This window comes from Ochotona curzoniae, unplaced genomic scaffold (assembly GCF_017591425.1).
Source record: "Ochotona curzoniae isolate NIBS_2020 unplaced genomic scaffold, NIBS_Ocur_1.0 contig_1464, whole genome shotgun sequence".
Classification (NCBI taxonomy): Eukaryota; Metazoa; Chordata; class Mammalia; order Lagomorpha; family Ochotonidae; genus Ochotona; species Ochotona curzoniae.
The window spans coordinates 411-14,511 of record NW_024465094.1 but is presented as its reverse complement, the minus strand read 5'-3'; the positions used below and the strand labels follow the sequence as shown (position 1 = coordinate 14,511).

Below are 14,101 nucleotides of genomic sequence, written 5' to 3'. Positions count from 1 at the left end.
CGCCTGCAGCTCCACGGCCAGGCTGAGGCAACCCACCAGGGCGATGGCTGGGGCGCCGCGCACCTGCCGGGGCCAACAGAGATGCGGTGGGCTTGCGCGTCGGGCCCTTCTCCTCCCCGCCGCCGCCACCGTGCGCGCCCAGGCCGCGCCGCTCCCACCTTCATGGCGCGGATGACCTCCCAGGCCTGCTGCACCGACTCCACCGCCTCGTAGCGGCTCTGCCCCGGCAGCAGCAGCTGGTCCAGGATGTGCAGCGAGCCCCGGGAGGAGCGGATGGCTTCCAGCGCCATGGCCTCGGTAGCCGCCGTGCGCGCTCAGCCGCCTTCCGCAGCGCGTGCGCCCGGGACGCACGGGAACGGGGCGGGACCAGGTCTCTGGGCGGGGAGAAGCTCCGGAGCCGGACGCACAGGCGCGCAGCAGCCCTAGAACTGGGTGTGTGGGAATCACACAGCCTGCTTCTCCCAAATCCCAGGAGGCCAGCCTGAAGGCGCTGGCGCAGGGAACCTCCGGCCGCTGCATCCCGTGGCTGGCAGAGGGGCCTGCGCCAGCTTCCACCTGCCAGAGGGTCTTGGCAAACTCGAGCACCGTCTGACTCCGGGGGCAGGGGGTACTCTCCGTTGTCCCCCCTCTGTATTTTTAAATGCCACTCCCGCCCCAGGGCTGAGACAGGCATACTACGGGGTGGTTCTCAGCCTGGGGTGGCATCCGAGTGCCGCTGTGGGAGATGTGGGGGTCCCGGGGGGCGGCCTGCTCCCCTCCATCAGCATTTAGAGCATGGCCCTTCACTTGACACAGGACCAAGTCTGCTGTAGCAGCCTGGCATGTGTAAGTCACCCTAGGATGCTCCCCCAGTGGTGACGCCACCCCAGGGTGTGACAGGACGCAGGGAGAACATGTCTCCATCAGGGCTTACAGGACTGTGCTGGGGCTCCCTGGGGACACTGGGGCCCCGGCCGGTGGGCGGAGGGACAGCGTGAAGGGGGGTGGGATGACTCGGGGCTGGTGGCTGTGGGAGCGTCAGTGGGGGTCTCCCCGTGAGTGAGGGAACAGCTTCGGGGTGGTGGGCACAGCGTGTGCCCTGAGCCCACCACGGAGAGACACCTGCCGGGTTGGGAGTGGTGTGGGCCAGGGTGGCAGGGCCAAGGGGGCAGCCCGCTGACCACGGCTCACAGCCGCCCTCTGCTGGCCATTCCCGGGAACTGCTGATGCCGAGATGCATCACTGACCAGGGCTGACCACCGCTGACCATGGCTCACAGCCGCCCTCTGCTGGACATTCCCAGGAACTGCTGATGCCGAGATGCATCACTGACCAGGGCTGACCACCGCTGACCACGGCTCACAGCCGCCCTCTGCTGGCCATTCTCGGGAACTGCCGATGCCGAGATGCAGCCCAGGCCCAGCAGGAGAGAAGATGCTGAGATGGACTTGGCGGTGTGGTGGGCAGGAGGCAGGCGTGGGGCCAGCTGGGGCGCAGCAGGACGGCTGCAGGGTTGAGGGCAGAGCTCCAGGAACTTGAACATGGCCGTGCCAGTCCCTGAGCTGGGGCATTCTGGATGGCTATGGGAACACCCCCAGGTGCTCCACTGCCACCCAGCTCCCTGCCTGTGGCCTGGGAAAGCAGTGGAGGACGGCCCAAAGCCTTGGGACCCTGCACCTGCGTGGGAGACCCGGAAGAGGCTCCTGGCCAGCTCAGCTCCCACTGTGGCCACTTGGGGGGTGAACCAGCGGATGGAAGATCTTCCTCTCTGTGTATCTGACTTTGCAATTAAAAAAAAAATTCGGGCCCGGCGTGGTGGCGCACGGATGGAAGATCTTCCTCTCGCTCTCTCCTCTCTGTATATCCGCTTTTCCAATAAAATAAATCTTTTAAAAAAATAAAACTTAAAAAGTCCAGCGTTCCCTCAGCCCCCTCAACACACACTCACTCACACATGCACACTCACAAATTGGAATGGATAGGCAGAGAATCAGCATGGACTCACACACACCTTACTAGTCAGGACACGGGCATTAAGTACTCCTCACCAAGGTATGCAAGATTTCTCTGCACACCCCTCCTAAAACTGTTTCGCTCCTTGATTGTTGAATTGTCATTGAAATAGTCCCACAAAGTTGATAAGGCCTTGCATCCAATTTTGACATATCGGTTGCTCCATACTGTGTCAATTTATCTCTTAATGTTATAGATTGTTGCTGATGTCATGTTGGGGCTTTTACTTGACTGGGATTTTGCTTTGTTGGCTTTGCCTTTGGACCGGGGAGGGTCTCCCCAAGAAGCCACTGAACTTGACCAGACAGTAATATGCTGGACTCTATGCTTGGTGTATGCTTGCAATGAAGGGATCTCAACTAAACTTGAACTGTGGCTACGCAACGGGAGTGGTGTGGGGCGGAGACACCCACCATGGGGGGAGTGTTAGGGGGAATCCCAGTGCCTATAGATCTGTGTCACATAATATAATGTAATTAAAAAAAAAGTCCAGTGAACCCCGACGCTGGTGGACCCCCAGTCCACAGCACCCCCTCCCCAGTGGCCCCTGACCGTGGTGGTGCCCCAGTTCACTGCTCCCCCAGACCGCGGGGCGGAACAGCCTGGTTTATTGTTGGGGTGCAGGTACAGGCAGGACAGCCCGCCTGCAGCTCCACGGCCAGGCTGAGGCAACCCACCAGGGCGATGGCTGGGGCGCCGCGCACCTGCCGGGGCCCACAGAGATGCGGTGGGCTTGCGCGTCGGGCCCTTCTCCTCCCCGCCGCCGCCACCGTGCGCGCCTAGGCCGCGCCGCTCCCACCTTCATGGCGCGGATGACCTCCCAGGCCTGCTGCACCGACTCCACCGCCTCGTAGCGGCTCTGCCCCGGCAGCAGCAGCTGGTCCAGGATGTGCAGCGAGCCCCGGGAGGAGCGGATGGCTTCCAGCGCCATGGCCTCGGTAGCCGCCGTGCGCGCTCAGCCGCCTTCCGCAGCGCGTGCGCCCGGGACGCACGGGAACGGGGCGGGACCAGGTCTCTGGGCGGGGAAAGCTCCGGAGCCGGACGCACAGGCGCGCAGCAGCCCTAGAACTGGGTGTGTGGGAATCACACAGCCTGCTTCTCCCAAATCCCAGGAGGCCAGCCTGAAGGCGCTGGCGCAGGGAACCTCCGGCCGCTGCATCCCGTGGCTGGCAGAGGGGCCTGCGCCAGCTTCCACCTGCTAGAGGGTCTTGGCAAACTCGAGCACCGTCTGACTCCGGGGGCAGGGGGTACTCTCCGTTGTCCCCCCTCTGTATTTTTAAATGCCACTCCCGCCCCAGGGCTGAGACAGGCATACTACGGGGTGGTTCTCACCCGTGTTTTTATTTTCTGCAAAGGCAGCGACGACGCCCTTGCAGAGTCCACTCCCCTCGGACTTGGGGGACTCAGGAGAGGTCCACACCAGTGCCTTGAGGGCAGGTCCCATCCCGCGGCCCTTCATCCCCACCCCTCCCTACTCAGCCTGTGCAGCTCACCCCGGATCCCAGGCCAAACCCCAGAAACCCACGGCACTCCGACCACTGGGGAGGGGGAGCTTGGTGGGGTGCAGCAGGGCAGGCTCTGGGCCATCGAGGAAGGGCAAAGTGACAGTGCTTGTAGGTGTGTGTGCGGGGGGACTGGTGTCCCAAGGCACACGCCCCCGGGGTGTGGCAGGCAGGAAGGCGGGGCGGGGGTCTGCAGTCCTAGTCCCTTGGCGCCCCGCCCTCACTCGCTCTCTGAGGAGTCTGAGTAGTCAGCTACCAGGGAGGAACCCAGGCTTTGGGGGGGTGGGGTGGGGTGGGCCGTCTCGCGGGGGGCTCCAGGCGGTGGCAGTGCTGGACAAGGGGCCAGGGCCGGGGTCGGGGCGGGGGCTGGCTCCCGGCAGCTCCCCTCCTGGCCCCTGGGTGCTGGGGCCTTGGGCTGCTTAGTCTCCACGTGCTGCTGAGAACAATCTTGGGGTGCCGAGGCTGGCTCCTGTGGCTTGGCAGCCTCGGGGGTCTCAGCTGCAGGTGGGGGGCTGTCGCCAGAGTCTTCCCGTGACGGCCTGGGCAGCCGCACGATGCCCAGGTCCTGGGCGGTGATGGTGGGGCCGGCGGGCGCGGGCCTGCGGCTGTGGGCCAGCTTCTTGAGCACGCTGTTGGCCTTGCTGCTGCAGCCGGGGCTGGGACCTGGACCGGGGCCTGTGGCCGCTGCTGGCGCGAACCAGGAGCGGCTGTTGATCTCCGAGCGCTTCAGCTTCTGCTTGTCCTCATAGGCTGTGGAGGAGGGGGTGGCAGGGTGGGGTGGGGGGCGTCAAGGCAGCGTGGGGCCACCCGGCCCTCCCTCCCCGCCAGCACCCCTCTGCACTCACAGTCCAGCGTTTGGAACTTGAGCAGCCCAGCCAGCTTGCGGTCATGCTCGGTCTCGGGCAGCAGCGGGATGGTCAGGCTGGCCTTGGCCTGCAGCGCCTGGTCCCGCTCCTCCTCCTCCTGCAGGGCCTTCTTCTTCTCCTGCATGGGGCAGGGGGCGTGCATCACAGCTCCGCCTCTCCCCTCCCACGGGGGACGGTCACCCCGGCTTCCTGGGGAGCAGGTGTGGCCACCAATTGCTCCTTGAACCTCACACAGTGCCTGGGACAGGGGCAGGTGGGAGCCTCCAGGTGCTTGCACCACTCTCATTCATTCATTCATTCATTCATTCCACCAAGACAGCACATGAACCTGTCAGGCAGCGGATATTTCCTACTGTCGTGTGACACTGGGACTTTTGAAAACCTTTATGGGAAAGGCAGTGATGAGAGAGAGAGAGAGAGAGAGAGAAAGAGAGACAGAGAGAGATCCTCCGTCTGCTGGCTCACATCCCAAATGCCCACAGCAGCCAAGGCTGCGGCCAGGAGGTCCATCGGGTCTCCCACGTAGGTGCAGGGACCAAGTATTTGTGCCAGGAATGGCCGCCTTCCCCAAGGGCATCAGCGGGGAGCTGGATGGGACACGGAATAGCCTGGGGTGGCATCCGAGTGCCGCTGTGGGAGATGTGGGGGTCCCGGGGGGCGGCCTGCTCCCCTCCATCAGCATTTAGAGCATGGCCCTTCACTTGACACAGGACCAAGTCTGCTGTAGCAGCCTGGCATGTGTAAGTCACCCTAGGATGCTCCCCCAGTGGTGACGCCACCCCAGGGTGTGACAGGACGCTGGGGGAACATGTCTCCATCAGGGCTTACAGGACTGTGCTGGGGCTCCCTGGGGACACTGGGGCCCCGGCCGGTGGGCGGAGGGACAGCGTAAAGGGGGGTGGGATGACTCGGGGCTGGTGGCTGTGGGAGCGTCAGTGGGGGTCTCCCCGTGAGTGAGGGAACAGCTTCGGGGTGGTGGGCACAGCGTGTGCCCTGAGCCCACCACGGAGAGACACCTGCCGGGTTGGGAGTGGTGTGGGCCAGGGTGGCAGGGCCAAGGGGGCAGCCCGCTGACCATGGCTCACAGCCGCCCTCTGCTGGCCATTCCCAGGAACTGCTGATGCCGAGATGCATCACTGACCAGGGCTGACCACCGCTGACCATGGCTCACAGCCGCCCTCTGCTGGCCATTCCCGGGAACTGCTGATGCCGAGATGCATCACTGACCAGGGCTGACCACGGCTCACAGCCGCCCTCTGCTGGACATTCCCAGGAACTGCTGATGCCGAGATGCATCACTGACCAGGGCTGACCACCGCTGACCATGGCTCACAGCCGCCCTCTGCTGGACATTCCCGGGACTGCTGATGCCGAGATGCATCACTGACCAGGGCTGACCAGGGCTGACCACGGCTCACAGCCGCCCTCTGCTGGCCATTCCCAGGAACTGCTGATGCCGAGATGCAGCCCTGGCCCAGCAGGAGAGAAGATGCTGAGATGGACTTGGCGGTGTGGTGGCAGGAGGCAGGTGTGGCGCCAGCTGGGGCGCAGCAGGACGGCTGCAGGGTGGAGGGCAGAGCTCCAGGAACTTGAACATGGCCGTGCCAGTCCCTGAGCTGGGGCATTCTGGATGGCTATGGGAACGCCACCAGGTGCTCCACTGCCAGCCAGCTCCCTGCCTGTGGCCTGGGAAAGCAGTGGAGGACGGCCCACAGCCTTGGGACCCTGCACCTGCATGGGAGATCCAGAAGGAAGCTCCTGGTTCCTGGCTTCTGATTGGCGCAGCACCAGCTGTTGTGGCCACTTTGGGAGTGAATCATTGGACGGAAGATCTTCCTCTCTGTCTCTCCTCCTCTCTGTATACCTTACTTTGTAATAAAAATAAATAAATCATATATATATATAATAAAATGTACTTAATGGGGGCCGGTGTCATGTTGTACTAGGTTAAGCTCCCGCCTACGGTGCCAGCATCCCTTATGGCACCAGTTCATGTCCCGGCTGCTCCTCTTCCCATTCGGCTCCCTGCTAATGGTGTGGGAGACCCTGAAGAAGCTCCTGGCTCCTGATCAGCTCAGCTCCGGCCACTGTGGCCACTTGGGGAGTGAACCAGCAGGTGGAAGATCTCTCTCCTCTCTCTATAACTTCACCTTTCAAACAAAAATATTTTTAAAAACTTATTCATGAACGCTTGTGTGAACCTGCTGGGTTCACTCCCCAAAGCCCACAGTCAGTGCTGGGCCAAGAGCCGGAACTCTATCCAGGCCTGCCGGGGGTGCAGGGGCCACAGATGGTTCTGGAAGGATCTGGAAGGAGGCGCACCTGGATTCAAGGTGCCCCCTGCTAATGACTGCAAGGTGAGGGGGTGTCTACTCCCTGGACACCACAGGCAGCTGATGGGAACAGGCGGGCTTTGCTGTCATCATCCCAGCCGATGACATCATGGCACAGCCCTGCCGTGGTGGTCATGATGTCACGGCCACTGCCAGGGTGGAGATGATGTCCGGCCACCACCAGGATGGAGATATTAAGGGACTCAGGAGATGAGGGGCGGGACCAGGTGTCGGAGGGTGGGGCTCAGCATTGTGGGCGGGGCCAGGTGTCCAAGGAGCCATCTCCCTACACCTTCACAGTGTAGAGAAATCTGGACGCTGGCACCTCTTTTCTGTTGTTTAATTTTATTTATAGCAGGGTAGAAACGGGAGCAGGAGTGGAGGGGGAGAAAGCTGAGAGGGACACGTCTCCCGCCATGGTGGCAGATGGGGGCCGCCAGGGCAGCGGAAGGGACGAGAGGGAGGACAGCCAGGTAAAAATGGGAGGAGCACAGGCCTTCCTCCGTCCATCCCGCCAGGAAGCCACGTCCTCCCAGCAGCCTCCCTCTCCGTGACCAGGCAAGAGCAGAGCTCCACGGCCTCAGATGCGGATGTGGAAGGTGCTGTGTGCAGAGAGAAGGAAGCCGTCAGCGCCGCCTGTAGGGGTGCCCCTGAAGTGGGCGGGGTCCCCCGGGGGAGGACGGACACCCCCAAGACGCTTAGGAGAAAGTAAAGTGGGTTGAAAGTGCTATTGATTGCAGCTGTTGGAAAGACACACCCCATTTTCCACCCACAGGTGCCCTCAGCAGCTGGGGCCGGGCCAGGCTGCAGCCAGGAGCCAGGAGCTCCATCCGGGTCTCCCACGAAGGTGACAGGGGGGCCGTGCCCTCCGAGATGGAAGAGCCGGGACTCAGACCAGACCAAGTGTTTCACGTGGAGTGGAGAAACAGCTGTGGCTTTGGGTTGCAGTGGACGGCTCAGCCCCTCCTCCTGTAAGTGCTGGGATTAACAAACCTTCCTGGCTCCAGTTTGAGTCCCGGCAGCTCCACTTCCCATCCAGCTCCCTGCCTGTGGCCTGGGAAAGCAGTGGAGGACAGCCCAAAGCCTTGGGACCCTGCACCCGTGTGGGAGACCCAGAAGAGGCTCCTGGCTCCTGGCTTCGGATCAGCTCAGCTCCAGCTGTTGAGGCCACTTTGGGAATGAATCAATGGATGGAAGATGTTTCTGTCTTTCCTTCTCTTTGTAAATCTGACTTTTCTATTGAAAATAAATAAATTAAAAAAATAATCTTTGCTCACATCAAGTCCTGTGGCCATCGCTGTGCTGATTCACGGCCCACCACCCACTCTCCCCATCAGCCTGGCGATACGGAGTTTGGATTCTCCACCTCCCCTCCCCGCCCCGTAACAGGGCTGCCAAGTCCAGCGACGCAGTCCATTCACTGTCACAGCCCGTGGGGTCGTGAGCGCCAGCTGTCACCTGAGGAAGTCAGGTGCCCGTAACATCATGTTCTGGAAGTCGTCCAGGGAGAGTCGCCCGTCCTGGTCCCCGTCGGCCTCGTCCAGCACCTTCTCACACACCAGGCTCACCTCCTCTGCGCTCAGCTCACCCCGGGTCAGCCTGGTCACCGTCTGCTCCAGGTCCCAGGCACAGATGTAGTCGTCATTGTTGAAGTCTGCAGGGGAGGTGGCGGCCAGCAGGTGGGACGTGGCTCCTGGCCTGTACCTGAGACATGGCTCCTGGCACGCACCTGAGACATGGCTCCTGGCCTGCATCTGAGACATGGCTCCTGGCCTGCACCTGAGACATGGCTCCTGGCCTGCATATGAGACATGGCTCCTGGCACGCACCTGGCCCCTCCTACCTCCTACCTTGCTAGGTTAGTTAACTACAGGAAAACTTTGGGCTCCGGCAGCTCCCTTCCTGCCTCTTGCACTTAGGGAAGTGAATCCATGGAAACTTTGTGCTGTTATGTCTCTGAATCTGATGGCAGGATGAGAATTAAAAACCCCCTGACTTTGGCTGCCCAGTGCAGTGGCTCCACGAGTCTAGCTAACAGACTCCTCCTAACACCCTACACTTGTGTCCACTACACAACGCATCCAATGGCCACCCGGCTGCTGCCATGTACTGAGCACCCTCATTCCTCCGGGAGCACCCTAAGCCCTGCTCCCCAGGGTGCACACCCACCGTAGATCTTAAAAGCGTAGTACGCCTTGAGGTCACGCGGGGCCATCTCACTCATCACAGAAAACATATCCAGGAAGTTGTTCAAGGTCATGTGGCCGTCCCCGTCCTCCGAGAAGACCTGGGCGATCCTCTGGCGGAAGGGGTTGTCCTGGGGACCAGCAGGAGACAGGCCATCCTTGGGCGGCCACCTCCTGGGACACACAGGGTCTCACCCTCCTCTAGAAGGCTGTCCTCTCAGCCACTGTGATTGGCTCTGGCGTGTCACACGTGACTCCAACTGACCAATCCAGGGCTGCCTGGGATCATCGTGAATGGGCGGAACTCGCTTTCTATTGGCTGTGGAGCTAGTGAGGCCTGAAGCCAGGTGGACTGAGGGCATCCTACGTAGGGCGTCTTGGGTTGCAAGATGAAGGCCTGAGCTCGGCCTCATAGCCCCACGCACACCAGGGCTTGGCCTCACCACCCCCCTATACACCGGGGCTCGGCCTCACGGCCACACAACAACCCCCCCAAAGTTGTACCTTGAGCTCAGGCATGGTGCTAATGAGCTCGTAGGGCACCTTGACATCTGGGCTGTTGGTGTAATCCAGCGGGACCAGCTGCGGGGCCAGGTCCTGGTAGCGGTAGAAGAGTCTGGAAAGGTGTTGGGGGAATACCTTGAAAGATGCTGAGTCCCCAAAGTCAGCGGGTTGAGGCCTGGGCCTCAGGCCCACAGAGACAGCCTGACTGGCCCTGGAAGGAGCGCCTGGGGGACTGGTGACTGTGGAGCGTGCCCAGCAGCTGACCAGCACTGTTGCAGGTCTCCAAGAAGGCTGGCACACACCCCCGAACGGTGCTGTGGGCACCTGGAATTCAGCCTCGATTACACCATTCCCAAACTGGATCATCTCTGGAAACCTCCCAGCCTTGGGTTTCTGGCAGCCCTGAGTCAGTCTCTCTCTCTCATGACCTTCCAACACCTTGGGGCTCTGTGCCTTTTGCCCCAGGGCTCAGCTCCCAGGGGTCAGCACCCCCTCAGGGGTCAGCCTCTGTGTGGGCCCCAGTTCCCCACGAGTAAGCTGATCCATTGCGACAGCCCCCCATCCAGCTTGATCTGTCCTCACCCAGACAATGGGACCTGTGTGGGCGAGAGGTGCACCCATTAATTATAAATCTTCCTGCACCCACAGTGAGTGGGGCCTTGGCCCCGCTCACCCTGCGGTCGAACCCCCAGTGCCAGCTTGGGTTTCAATGGCTCTAAGTTCATGGGCTAGGACCTGGACAATGCCAACAAGCCGTCTCCCCAACACCTCCTTACTCCACAGGCTGAACTGGCCCCTCCATGCCCGTCTGCTGGGCTCCTGTCAGGGCCCTGCAAAGCCTTGTGGCCACCACCCCCTACTTTTGTCACCCCGCACTCCAGCTCCCAGTCCCAGGCTCTCCGAGGAAGGGCAGGGTGGGGCATCTGGCTGGCCCCCAGCTCACACACCCACCATGGCTGACTGTGTCCCGGGACAGGTCAGGGTGGGGCGTCTGGCTGACCCCCAGCCCACACCATGGCTCACACACGCACCACGGCTCCCTGTGCCCCCGGGAGGAAGCGAAGTCTCACAGCTGTAGCAGCATCACTTCCCGGCCCTGTCTCTCGCTGTCCCCCCACCCGCTGTCCCCACCACTGCCCTCAGCACCTCTGTTTCCAGGAAGACCTCCAGCCTGGAGCTGGCCTCTCTCCCTCCGTGTACTGACCTCATGATCTCCTTCCTGGTGAAGAAGGTGCAGTCCTGCGGGGAGAGATGCTGTCAGCTCAGCCCCCAGGTCCTGCCTTGAGGAGCTCTGCCTGCTGGTGCGGCTCCCTCAAGCCCATCCTGCACACACGGGCCCTCCCTCCACCCACCCACACATGCACTGGGATTCAACCTCGCACCTGCACTGGCATCCCACCTCACGCCTGTCACACCTGTGTGAGCATCCCAGCACGTCCTGCACCAGCGCTCCTCTAAGCACCTGTGCCAGCTGCACCCCCAGACGCAGTTGCCATTGTGCCTACATGTAGATGTGTCATCAGCCCTACCTGGAACTCCTCCAGCTGCTGCGAGGTGAAGACCATCTGTTTGTTGCCCATATCCAGGCCTGCCGCCCCAACTTCTGTCTCCGTGCCACGTCCCCGCTCTTTGGGCGCCGTCTGCAGTGCCCGGGCAGCTGGGCACCAGTGTATGGGCAAATAGTTCTGCCCTGGCTGTCACCTGCCCACCCGCCCTGTCACCCCACAGCCCTGGGGGGTGTGAGAGGACTCAGGTTACAGCTAAGCACCCTGGACAGAAGCCTGGTTGTGTCCACGGGTGGAGAGCAGGGCTCCGGGAGGTCACGCAGCACCAGTCTGAGGGCCGAAGCTGCCACCGCCAGGACTCAGGCCCCAGAGAGGCTGCGGGGTGCCCAACAGTCCAGCCTCTCTCGGTTCGGTGGCCTTGGCCTAACCGCCTGCCCTTTCCAAGACACAGTAAGCTGGAGATGACACGAGCTTTGGTCTCCCAGCTGGCTCTTAAAAAAAAAAAAGATTTATTTATTTTATTGGAATGGCAGATTTACAGAGAGGAGGAGAGACAGAGAGGAAGATCTTCCATCCACTGGTTCACTCCCCAAGTAGCTGCAACAGCCGGTGCTGAGCTGATCCCAAGCCAGGAGCTTCTTTCGGGTATCCCGTGCACCTGCAGGGTCCCAAGGCTTTGGGCCGTCCTCCACTGCTTTCCCAGGCCGCAGGCAGGGAGCTGGATGGGAAGTGGGGCAGCCAATCCAAGGATGAGGAAATCCATCAAGTTCCATTGGCTGACAGAGTCCACCTCTTCACCCAGATGTTTGCTATCATTGCTTGGCTGGGGTAGGTGTCCAATTTGTTCTGCCCTCCTCCCTCTGTTATGGCATCAGATGTCCCCAGTGTATTGCTAAGCTGTCCGTGTGCATCTGGGCATGCCACGCACTGCTCTGTCTAAGCCACCGAAGAATCCCAGCTCCAACACACACACTCCACGATGGACCACGGATCCTGCCATTCTCCCTGTGGTTGGAGTGCTTCAGTTGAGGGGAATCCCCAAAGAAGCCTCGTCTTTGGTGACCCCAGAGCTGACTCCTGTGTGTGCCAGCCAGTGCAGGGTCCGGCTCAGTGCATCACCCACATCAGCCGGTGCACACACTGGTGGTTGCAGTTGCTAAGGCAAATCTGTCACCAGCCCCATCTCTTACGTAAACCGATGGATGCTGCAGCCCAGCCTAGCCTAACCCTGCCCGCCGCAACTCAGCCCTCGCATGCACCAGCAGGAGCTGCACGCAGCCTAGTCAGAGCGACCCCCGGTAACCCACACGAGGCCCCAGCCCTGGTTCCTATGCTTTCCAGTGTGTGCAGCTGACTGGTCCAGTCCCGTACCCCATTCTGCTCTCATACACATCAATGGGCGTTGGAGCCCAGTTCAACCCACCCAACCGCACTGTTCACTCCACATTCATGCGAGCGTGTGCTGTGCCATCACCTGTCCAGCCAGGCCTGTCCCCAGCCCTGGTTCTTGTGCCCCCCACCCAGGTCTCACCTGTGCTGGTGGGTGCTGCAGCCCAGGCTGGCAAGACCCGCCTCCTCACTTCAACATTTGCCAGCGGATGCTGCAGCCTGGCTTGGCCCGGCCTGCCCCCAGTTCCAGCTCATGCTGGTGGGTGCTGCAGCTTAGCACAGCCTCGCCACCCCCCAGTCCCAGCTCCGTGAACTCTCCGGTGTTGGCGTCTGAACTGGCCTGTCACACATCCCATCCTGGTTCTCAGATCTGCCAGTGGGTGCTATGGACTGGCCTAACCCGGCCCGCCCGCAGACCTGAGCCACATGCTACTGACAGGTACTGTCACCTGGCCTGGACTGGGCCGCTCCCAGCCGTGGTGCTTGCACTCGGGACTGCATCCTGACAGAGCAGTCCCCCTAGCTCCTCCACCAGGTCTCTTCCCAGTGGCAGATCTCGCACACACCAGCGGGTCCTCGGCCCAGACGGACTTGGTTCACTTCTTGTCCTGGCAAAAACAGTGTCCTTGCCCAACCAGCCCACACCCATCGTAACACTGTTGCGTGTTATAGCCCAGCCACAGCAGGCCCACGCCCTGACACAGCTCTCACTTGACCCAATGGGAGCCGAGACCTAGCCCAGCCTGTGCCACACCCACTTTGGCTCTCACAAGCACCTGTGTGTGCTGGAGTCGAGCCCAGTCTGGCGCCCCAGGACCCAGTCCACACTCATGCCGAGGGACACAGCAGGCATATCCCGCCCAGAGCAGTGCCCCAGTTCTGGCTCTCACAATCACCAGTGGGATCCACAACATAGTTGGCTGTCTCCTTAACTTTCCTACCAGACCTGTTCCCAGCCACAGATCTTGTGTGTGCCAGGCTTGCCCTGACCCTGCTCATGCCCATACCCTGTTTTGGCCATTGCCATCGGATGCTGCAGCCTGGCTTGGCCCGGTTCACCTCCCAGTCCCGACCCTCCCTGGCAGGCGCTGCAGCCTAGCTCTGCCCAGTCTGCTCCCATCCCTGGCTCACGCAACAAACAAAACTGGTAAGCGTGATACCCTAGCCTGAGTGACCCACACTCCAGCCTGGCTCCTGCACATGCCAGTGAACTAAGGTTTGGCCCGGCACTACCTGGTCCACACCTCTCCAGAACCAGCCCACATACTTGCTAACAGGTGGAGCTGCCTCGCCCGGCCTCACCAACTCCCAGGACTGAATCACACGTCCAGGGCAGGAGCTACGTCCCAGCAGGGAGTTAATAAACATCTTTGAAAGATTTATTTCTTTTTATTGGAAAGACAGATTTACAGAAAGAGAGACAGAGAGACAGAGAAGGATCTGGCTGCTCATTCACTCTCCAAGGGGCCACAACGGCCGGAGCTGAGCTGATCCGAAGCCAGGAGCCAGGAGCGTCTCCGGGTCTCCCACGCGGGTGCAGGGTCCCAAGGCTCTGGGCCGTCCTCCACTGCTTTCCCAGGCCACAGGCAGGGAGCTGGGTGGGAAGTGGATCAGCTGGGATTAGAACTGGCGCCCATGTGGGATGCCAGCACTTGCAAGGGAAGGATTAGCCACGTGAGCCACGGCGCCGCCTCTGCCCCTTTAAAAAGAAAGACACAAGTTCTGTTTTCTCTCTCCCCCCTTCTTTTTTTCTCTCCTTCTCTCTCCCTCTCTCTCTCCCCCTCCACTCTCCCTCTCCGCCTCTCTCTCTCTCCCCCTCCACCT

At 61.3% G+C, this 14,101-nt stretch overlaps 3 protein-coding genes across 4 annotated transcripts; all 3 read right to left on the bottom strand.

Moving 5' to 3' along the window:
• Positions 1-2,504: 2,504 nt before the first annotated feature.
• LOC121147069 (methylthioribose-1-phosphate isomerase-like) lies at positions 2,505-2,991 on the bottom strand. The gene is made up of 2 exons (XM_040966772.1): positions 2,792-2,991; positions 2,505-2,696 (listed from the first exon to the last, which is right to left on the bottom strand). The coding sequence occupies exons 1-2, from the start codon at positions 2,921-2,923 to the stop codon at positions 2,562-2,564; spliced, it is 267 nt and encodes an 88-aa protein (XP_040822706.1). The 5' UTR covers positions 2,924-2,991; the 3' UTR covers positions 2,505-2,561.
• A 487-nt stretch (positions 2,992-3,478) lies between these two features.
• On the bottom strand, positions 3,479-5,704 carry LOC121147060 (coiled-coil domain-containing protein 130-like). Its single transcript, XM_040966761.1, has 3 exons — positions 5,684-5,704; positions 4,340-4,478; positions 3,479-4,244 (listed from the first exon to the last, which is right to left on the bottom strand). Exons 1-3 carry the CDS (start codon positions 5,684-5,686, stop codon positions 3,715-3,717), a joined length of 672 nt encoding a protein of 223 aa, XP_040822695.1. The 5' UTR covers positions 5,687-5,704; the 3' UTR covers positions 3,479-3,714.
• A 1,569-nt stretch (positions 5,705-7,273) lies between these two features.
• Positions 7,274-10,963, bottom strand: LOC121147048 (calcium and integrin-binding family member 3-like). Of its 2 annotated transcripts, XM_040966741.1 has the most exons (6): positions 10,913-10,963; positions 10,588-10,622; positions 9,384-9,495; positions 8,863-9,010; positions 8,152-8,347; positions 7,274-7,295 (listed from the first exon to the last, which is right to left on the bottom strand). In XM_040966741.1, the coding sequence occupies exons 1-6, from the start codon at positions 10,961-10,963 to the stop codon at positions 7,274-7,276; spliced, it is 564 nt and encodes a 187-aa protein (XP_040822675.1). The 2 variants fall into 2 exon arrangements, with proteins under 2 accessions (XP_040822675.1, XP_040822683.1); XM_040966749.1 differs by lacking the exons at positions 9,384-9,495; positions 10,588-10,622.
• Between the last annotated feature and the right edge of the window lie 3,138 nt (positions 10,964-14,101).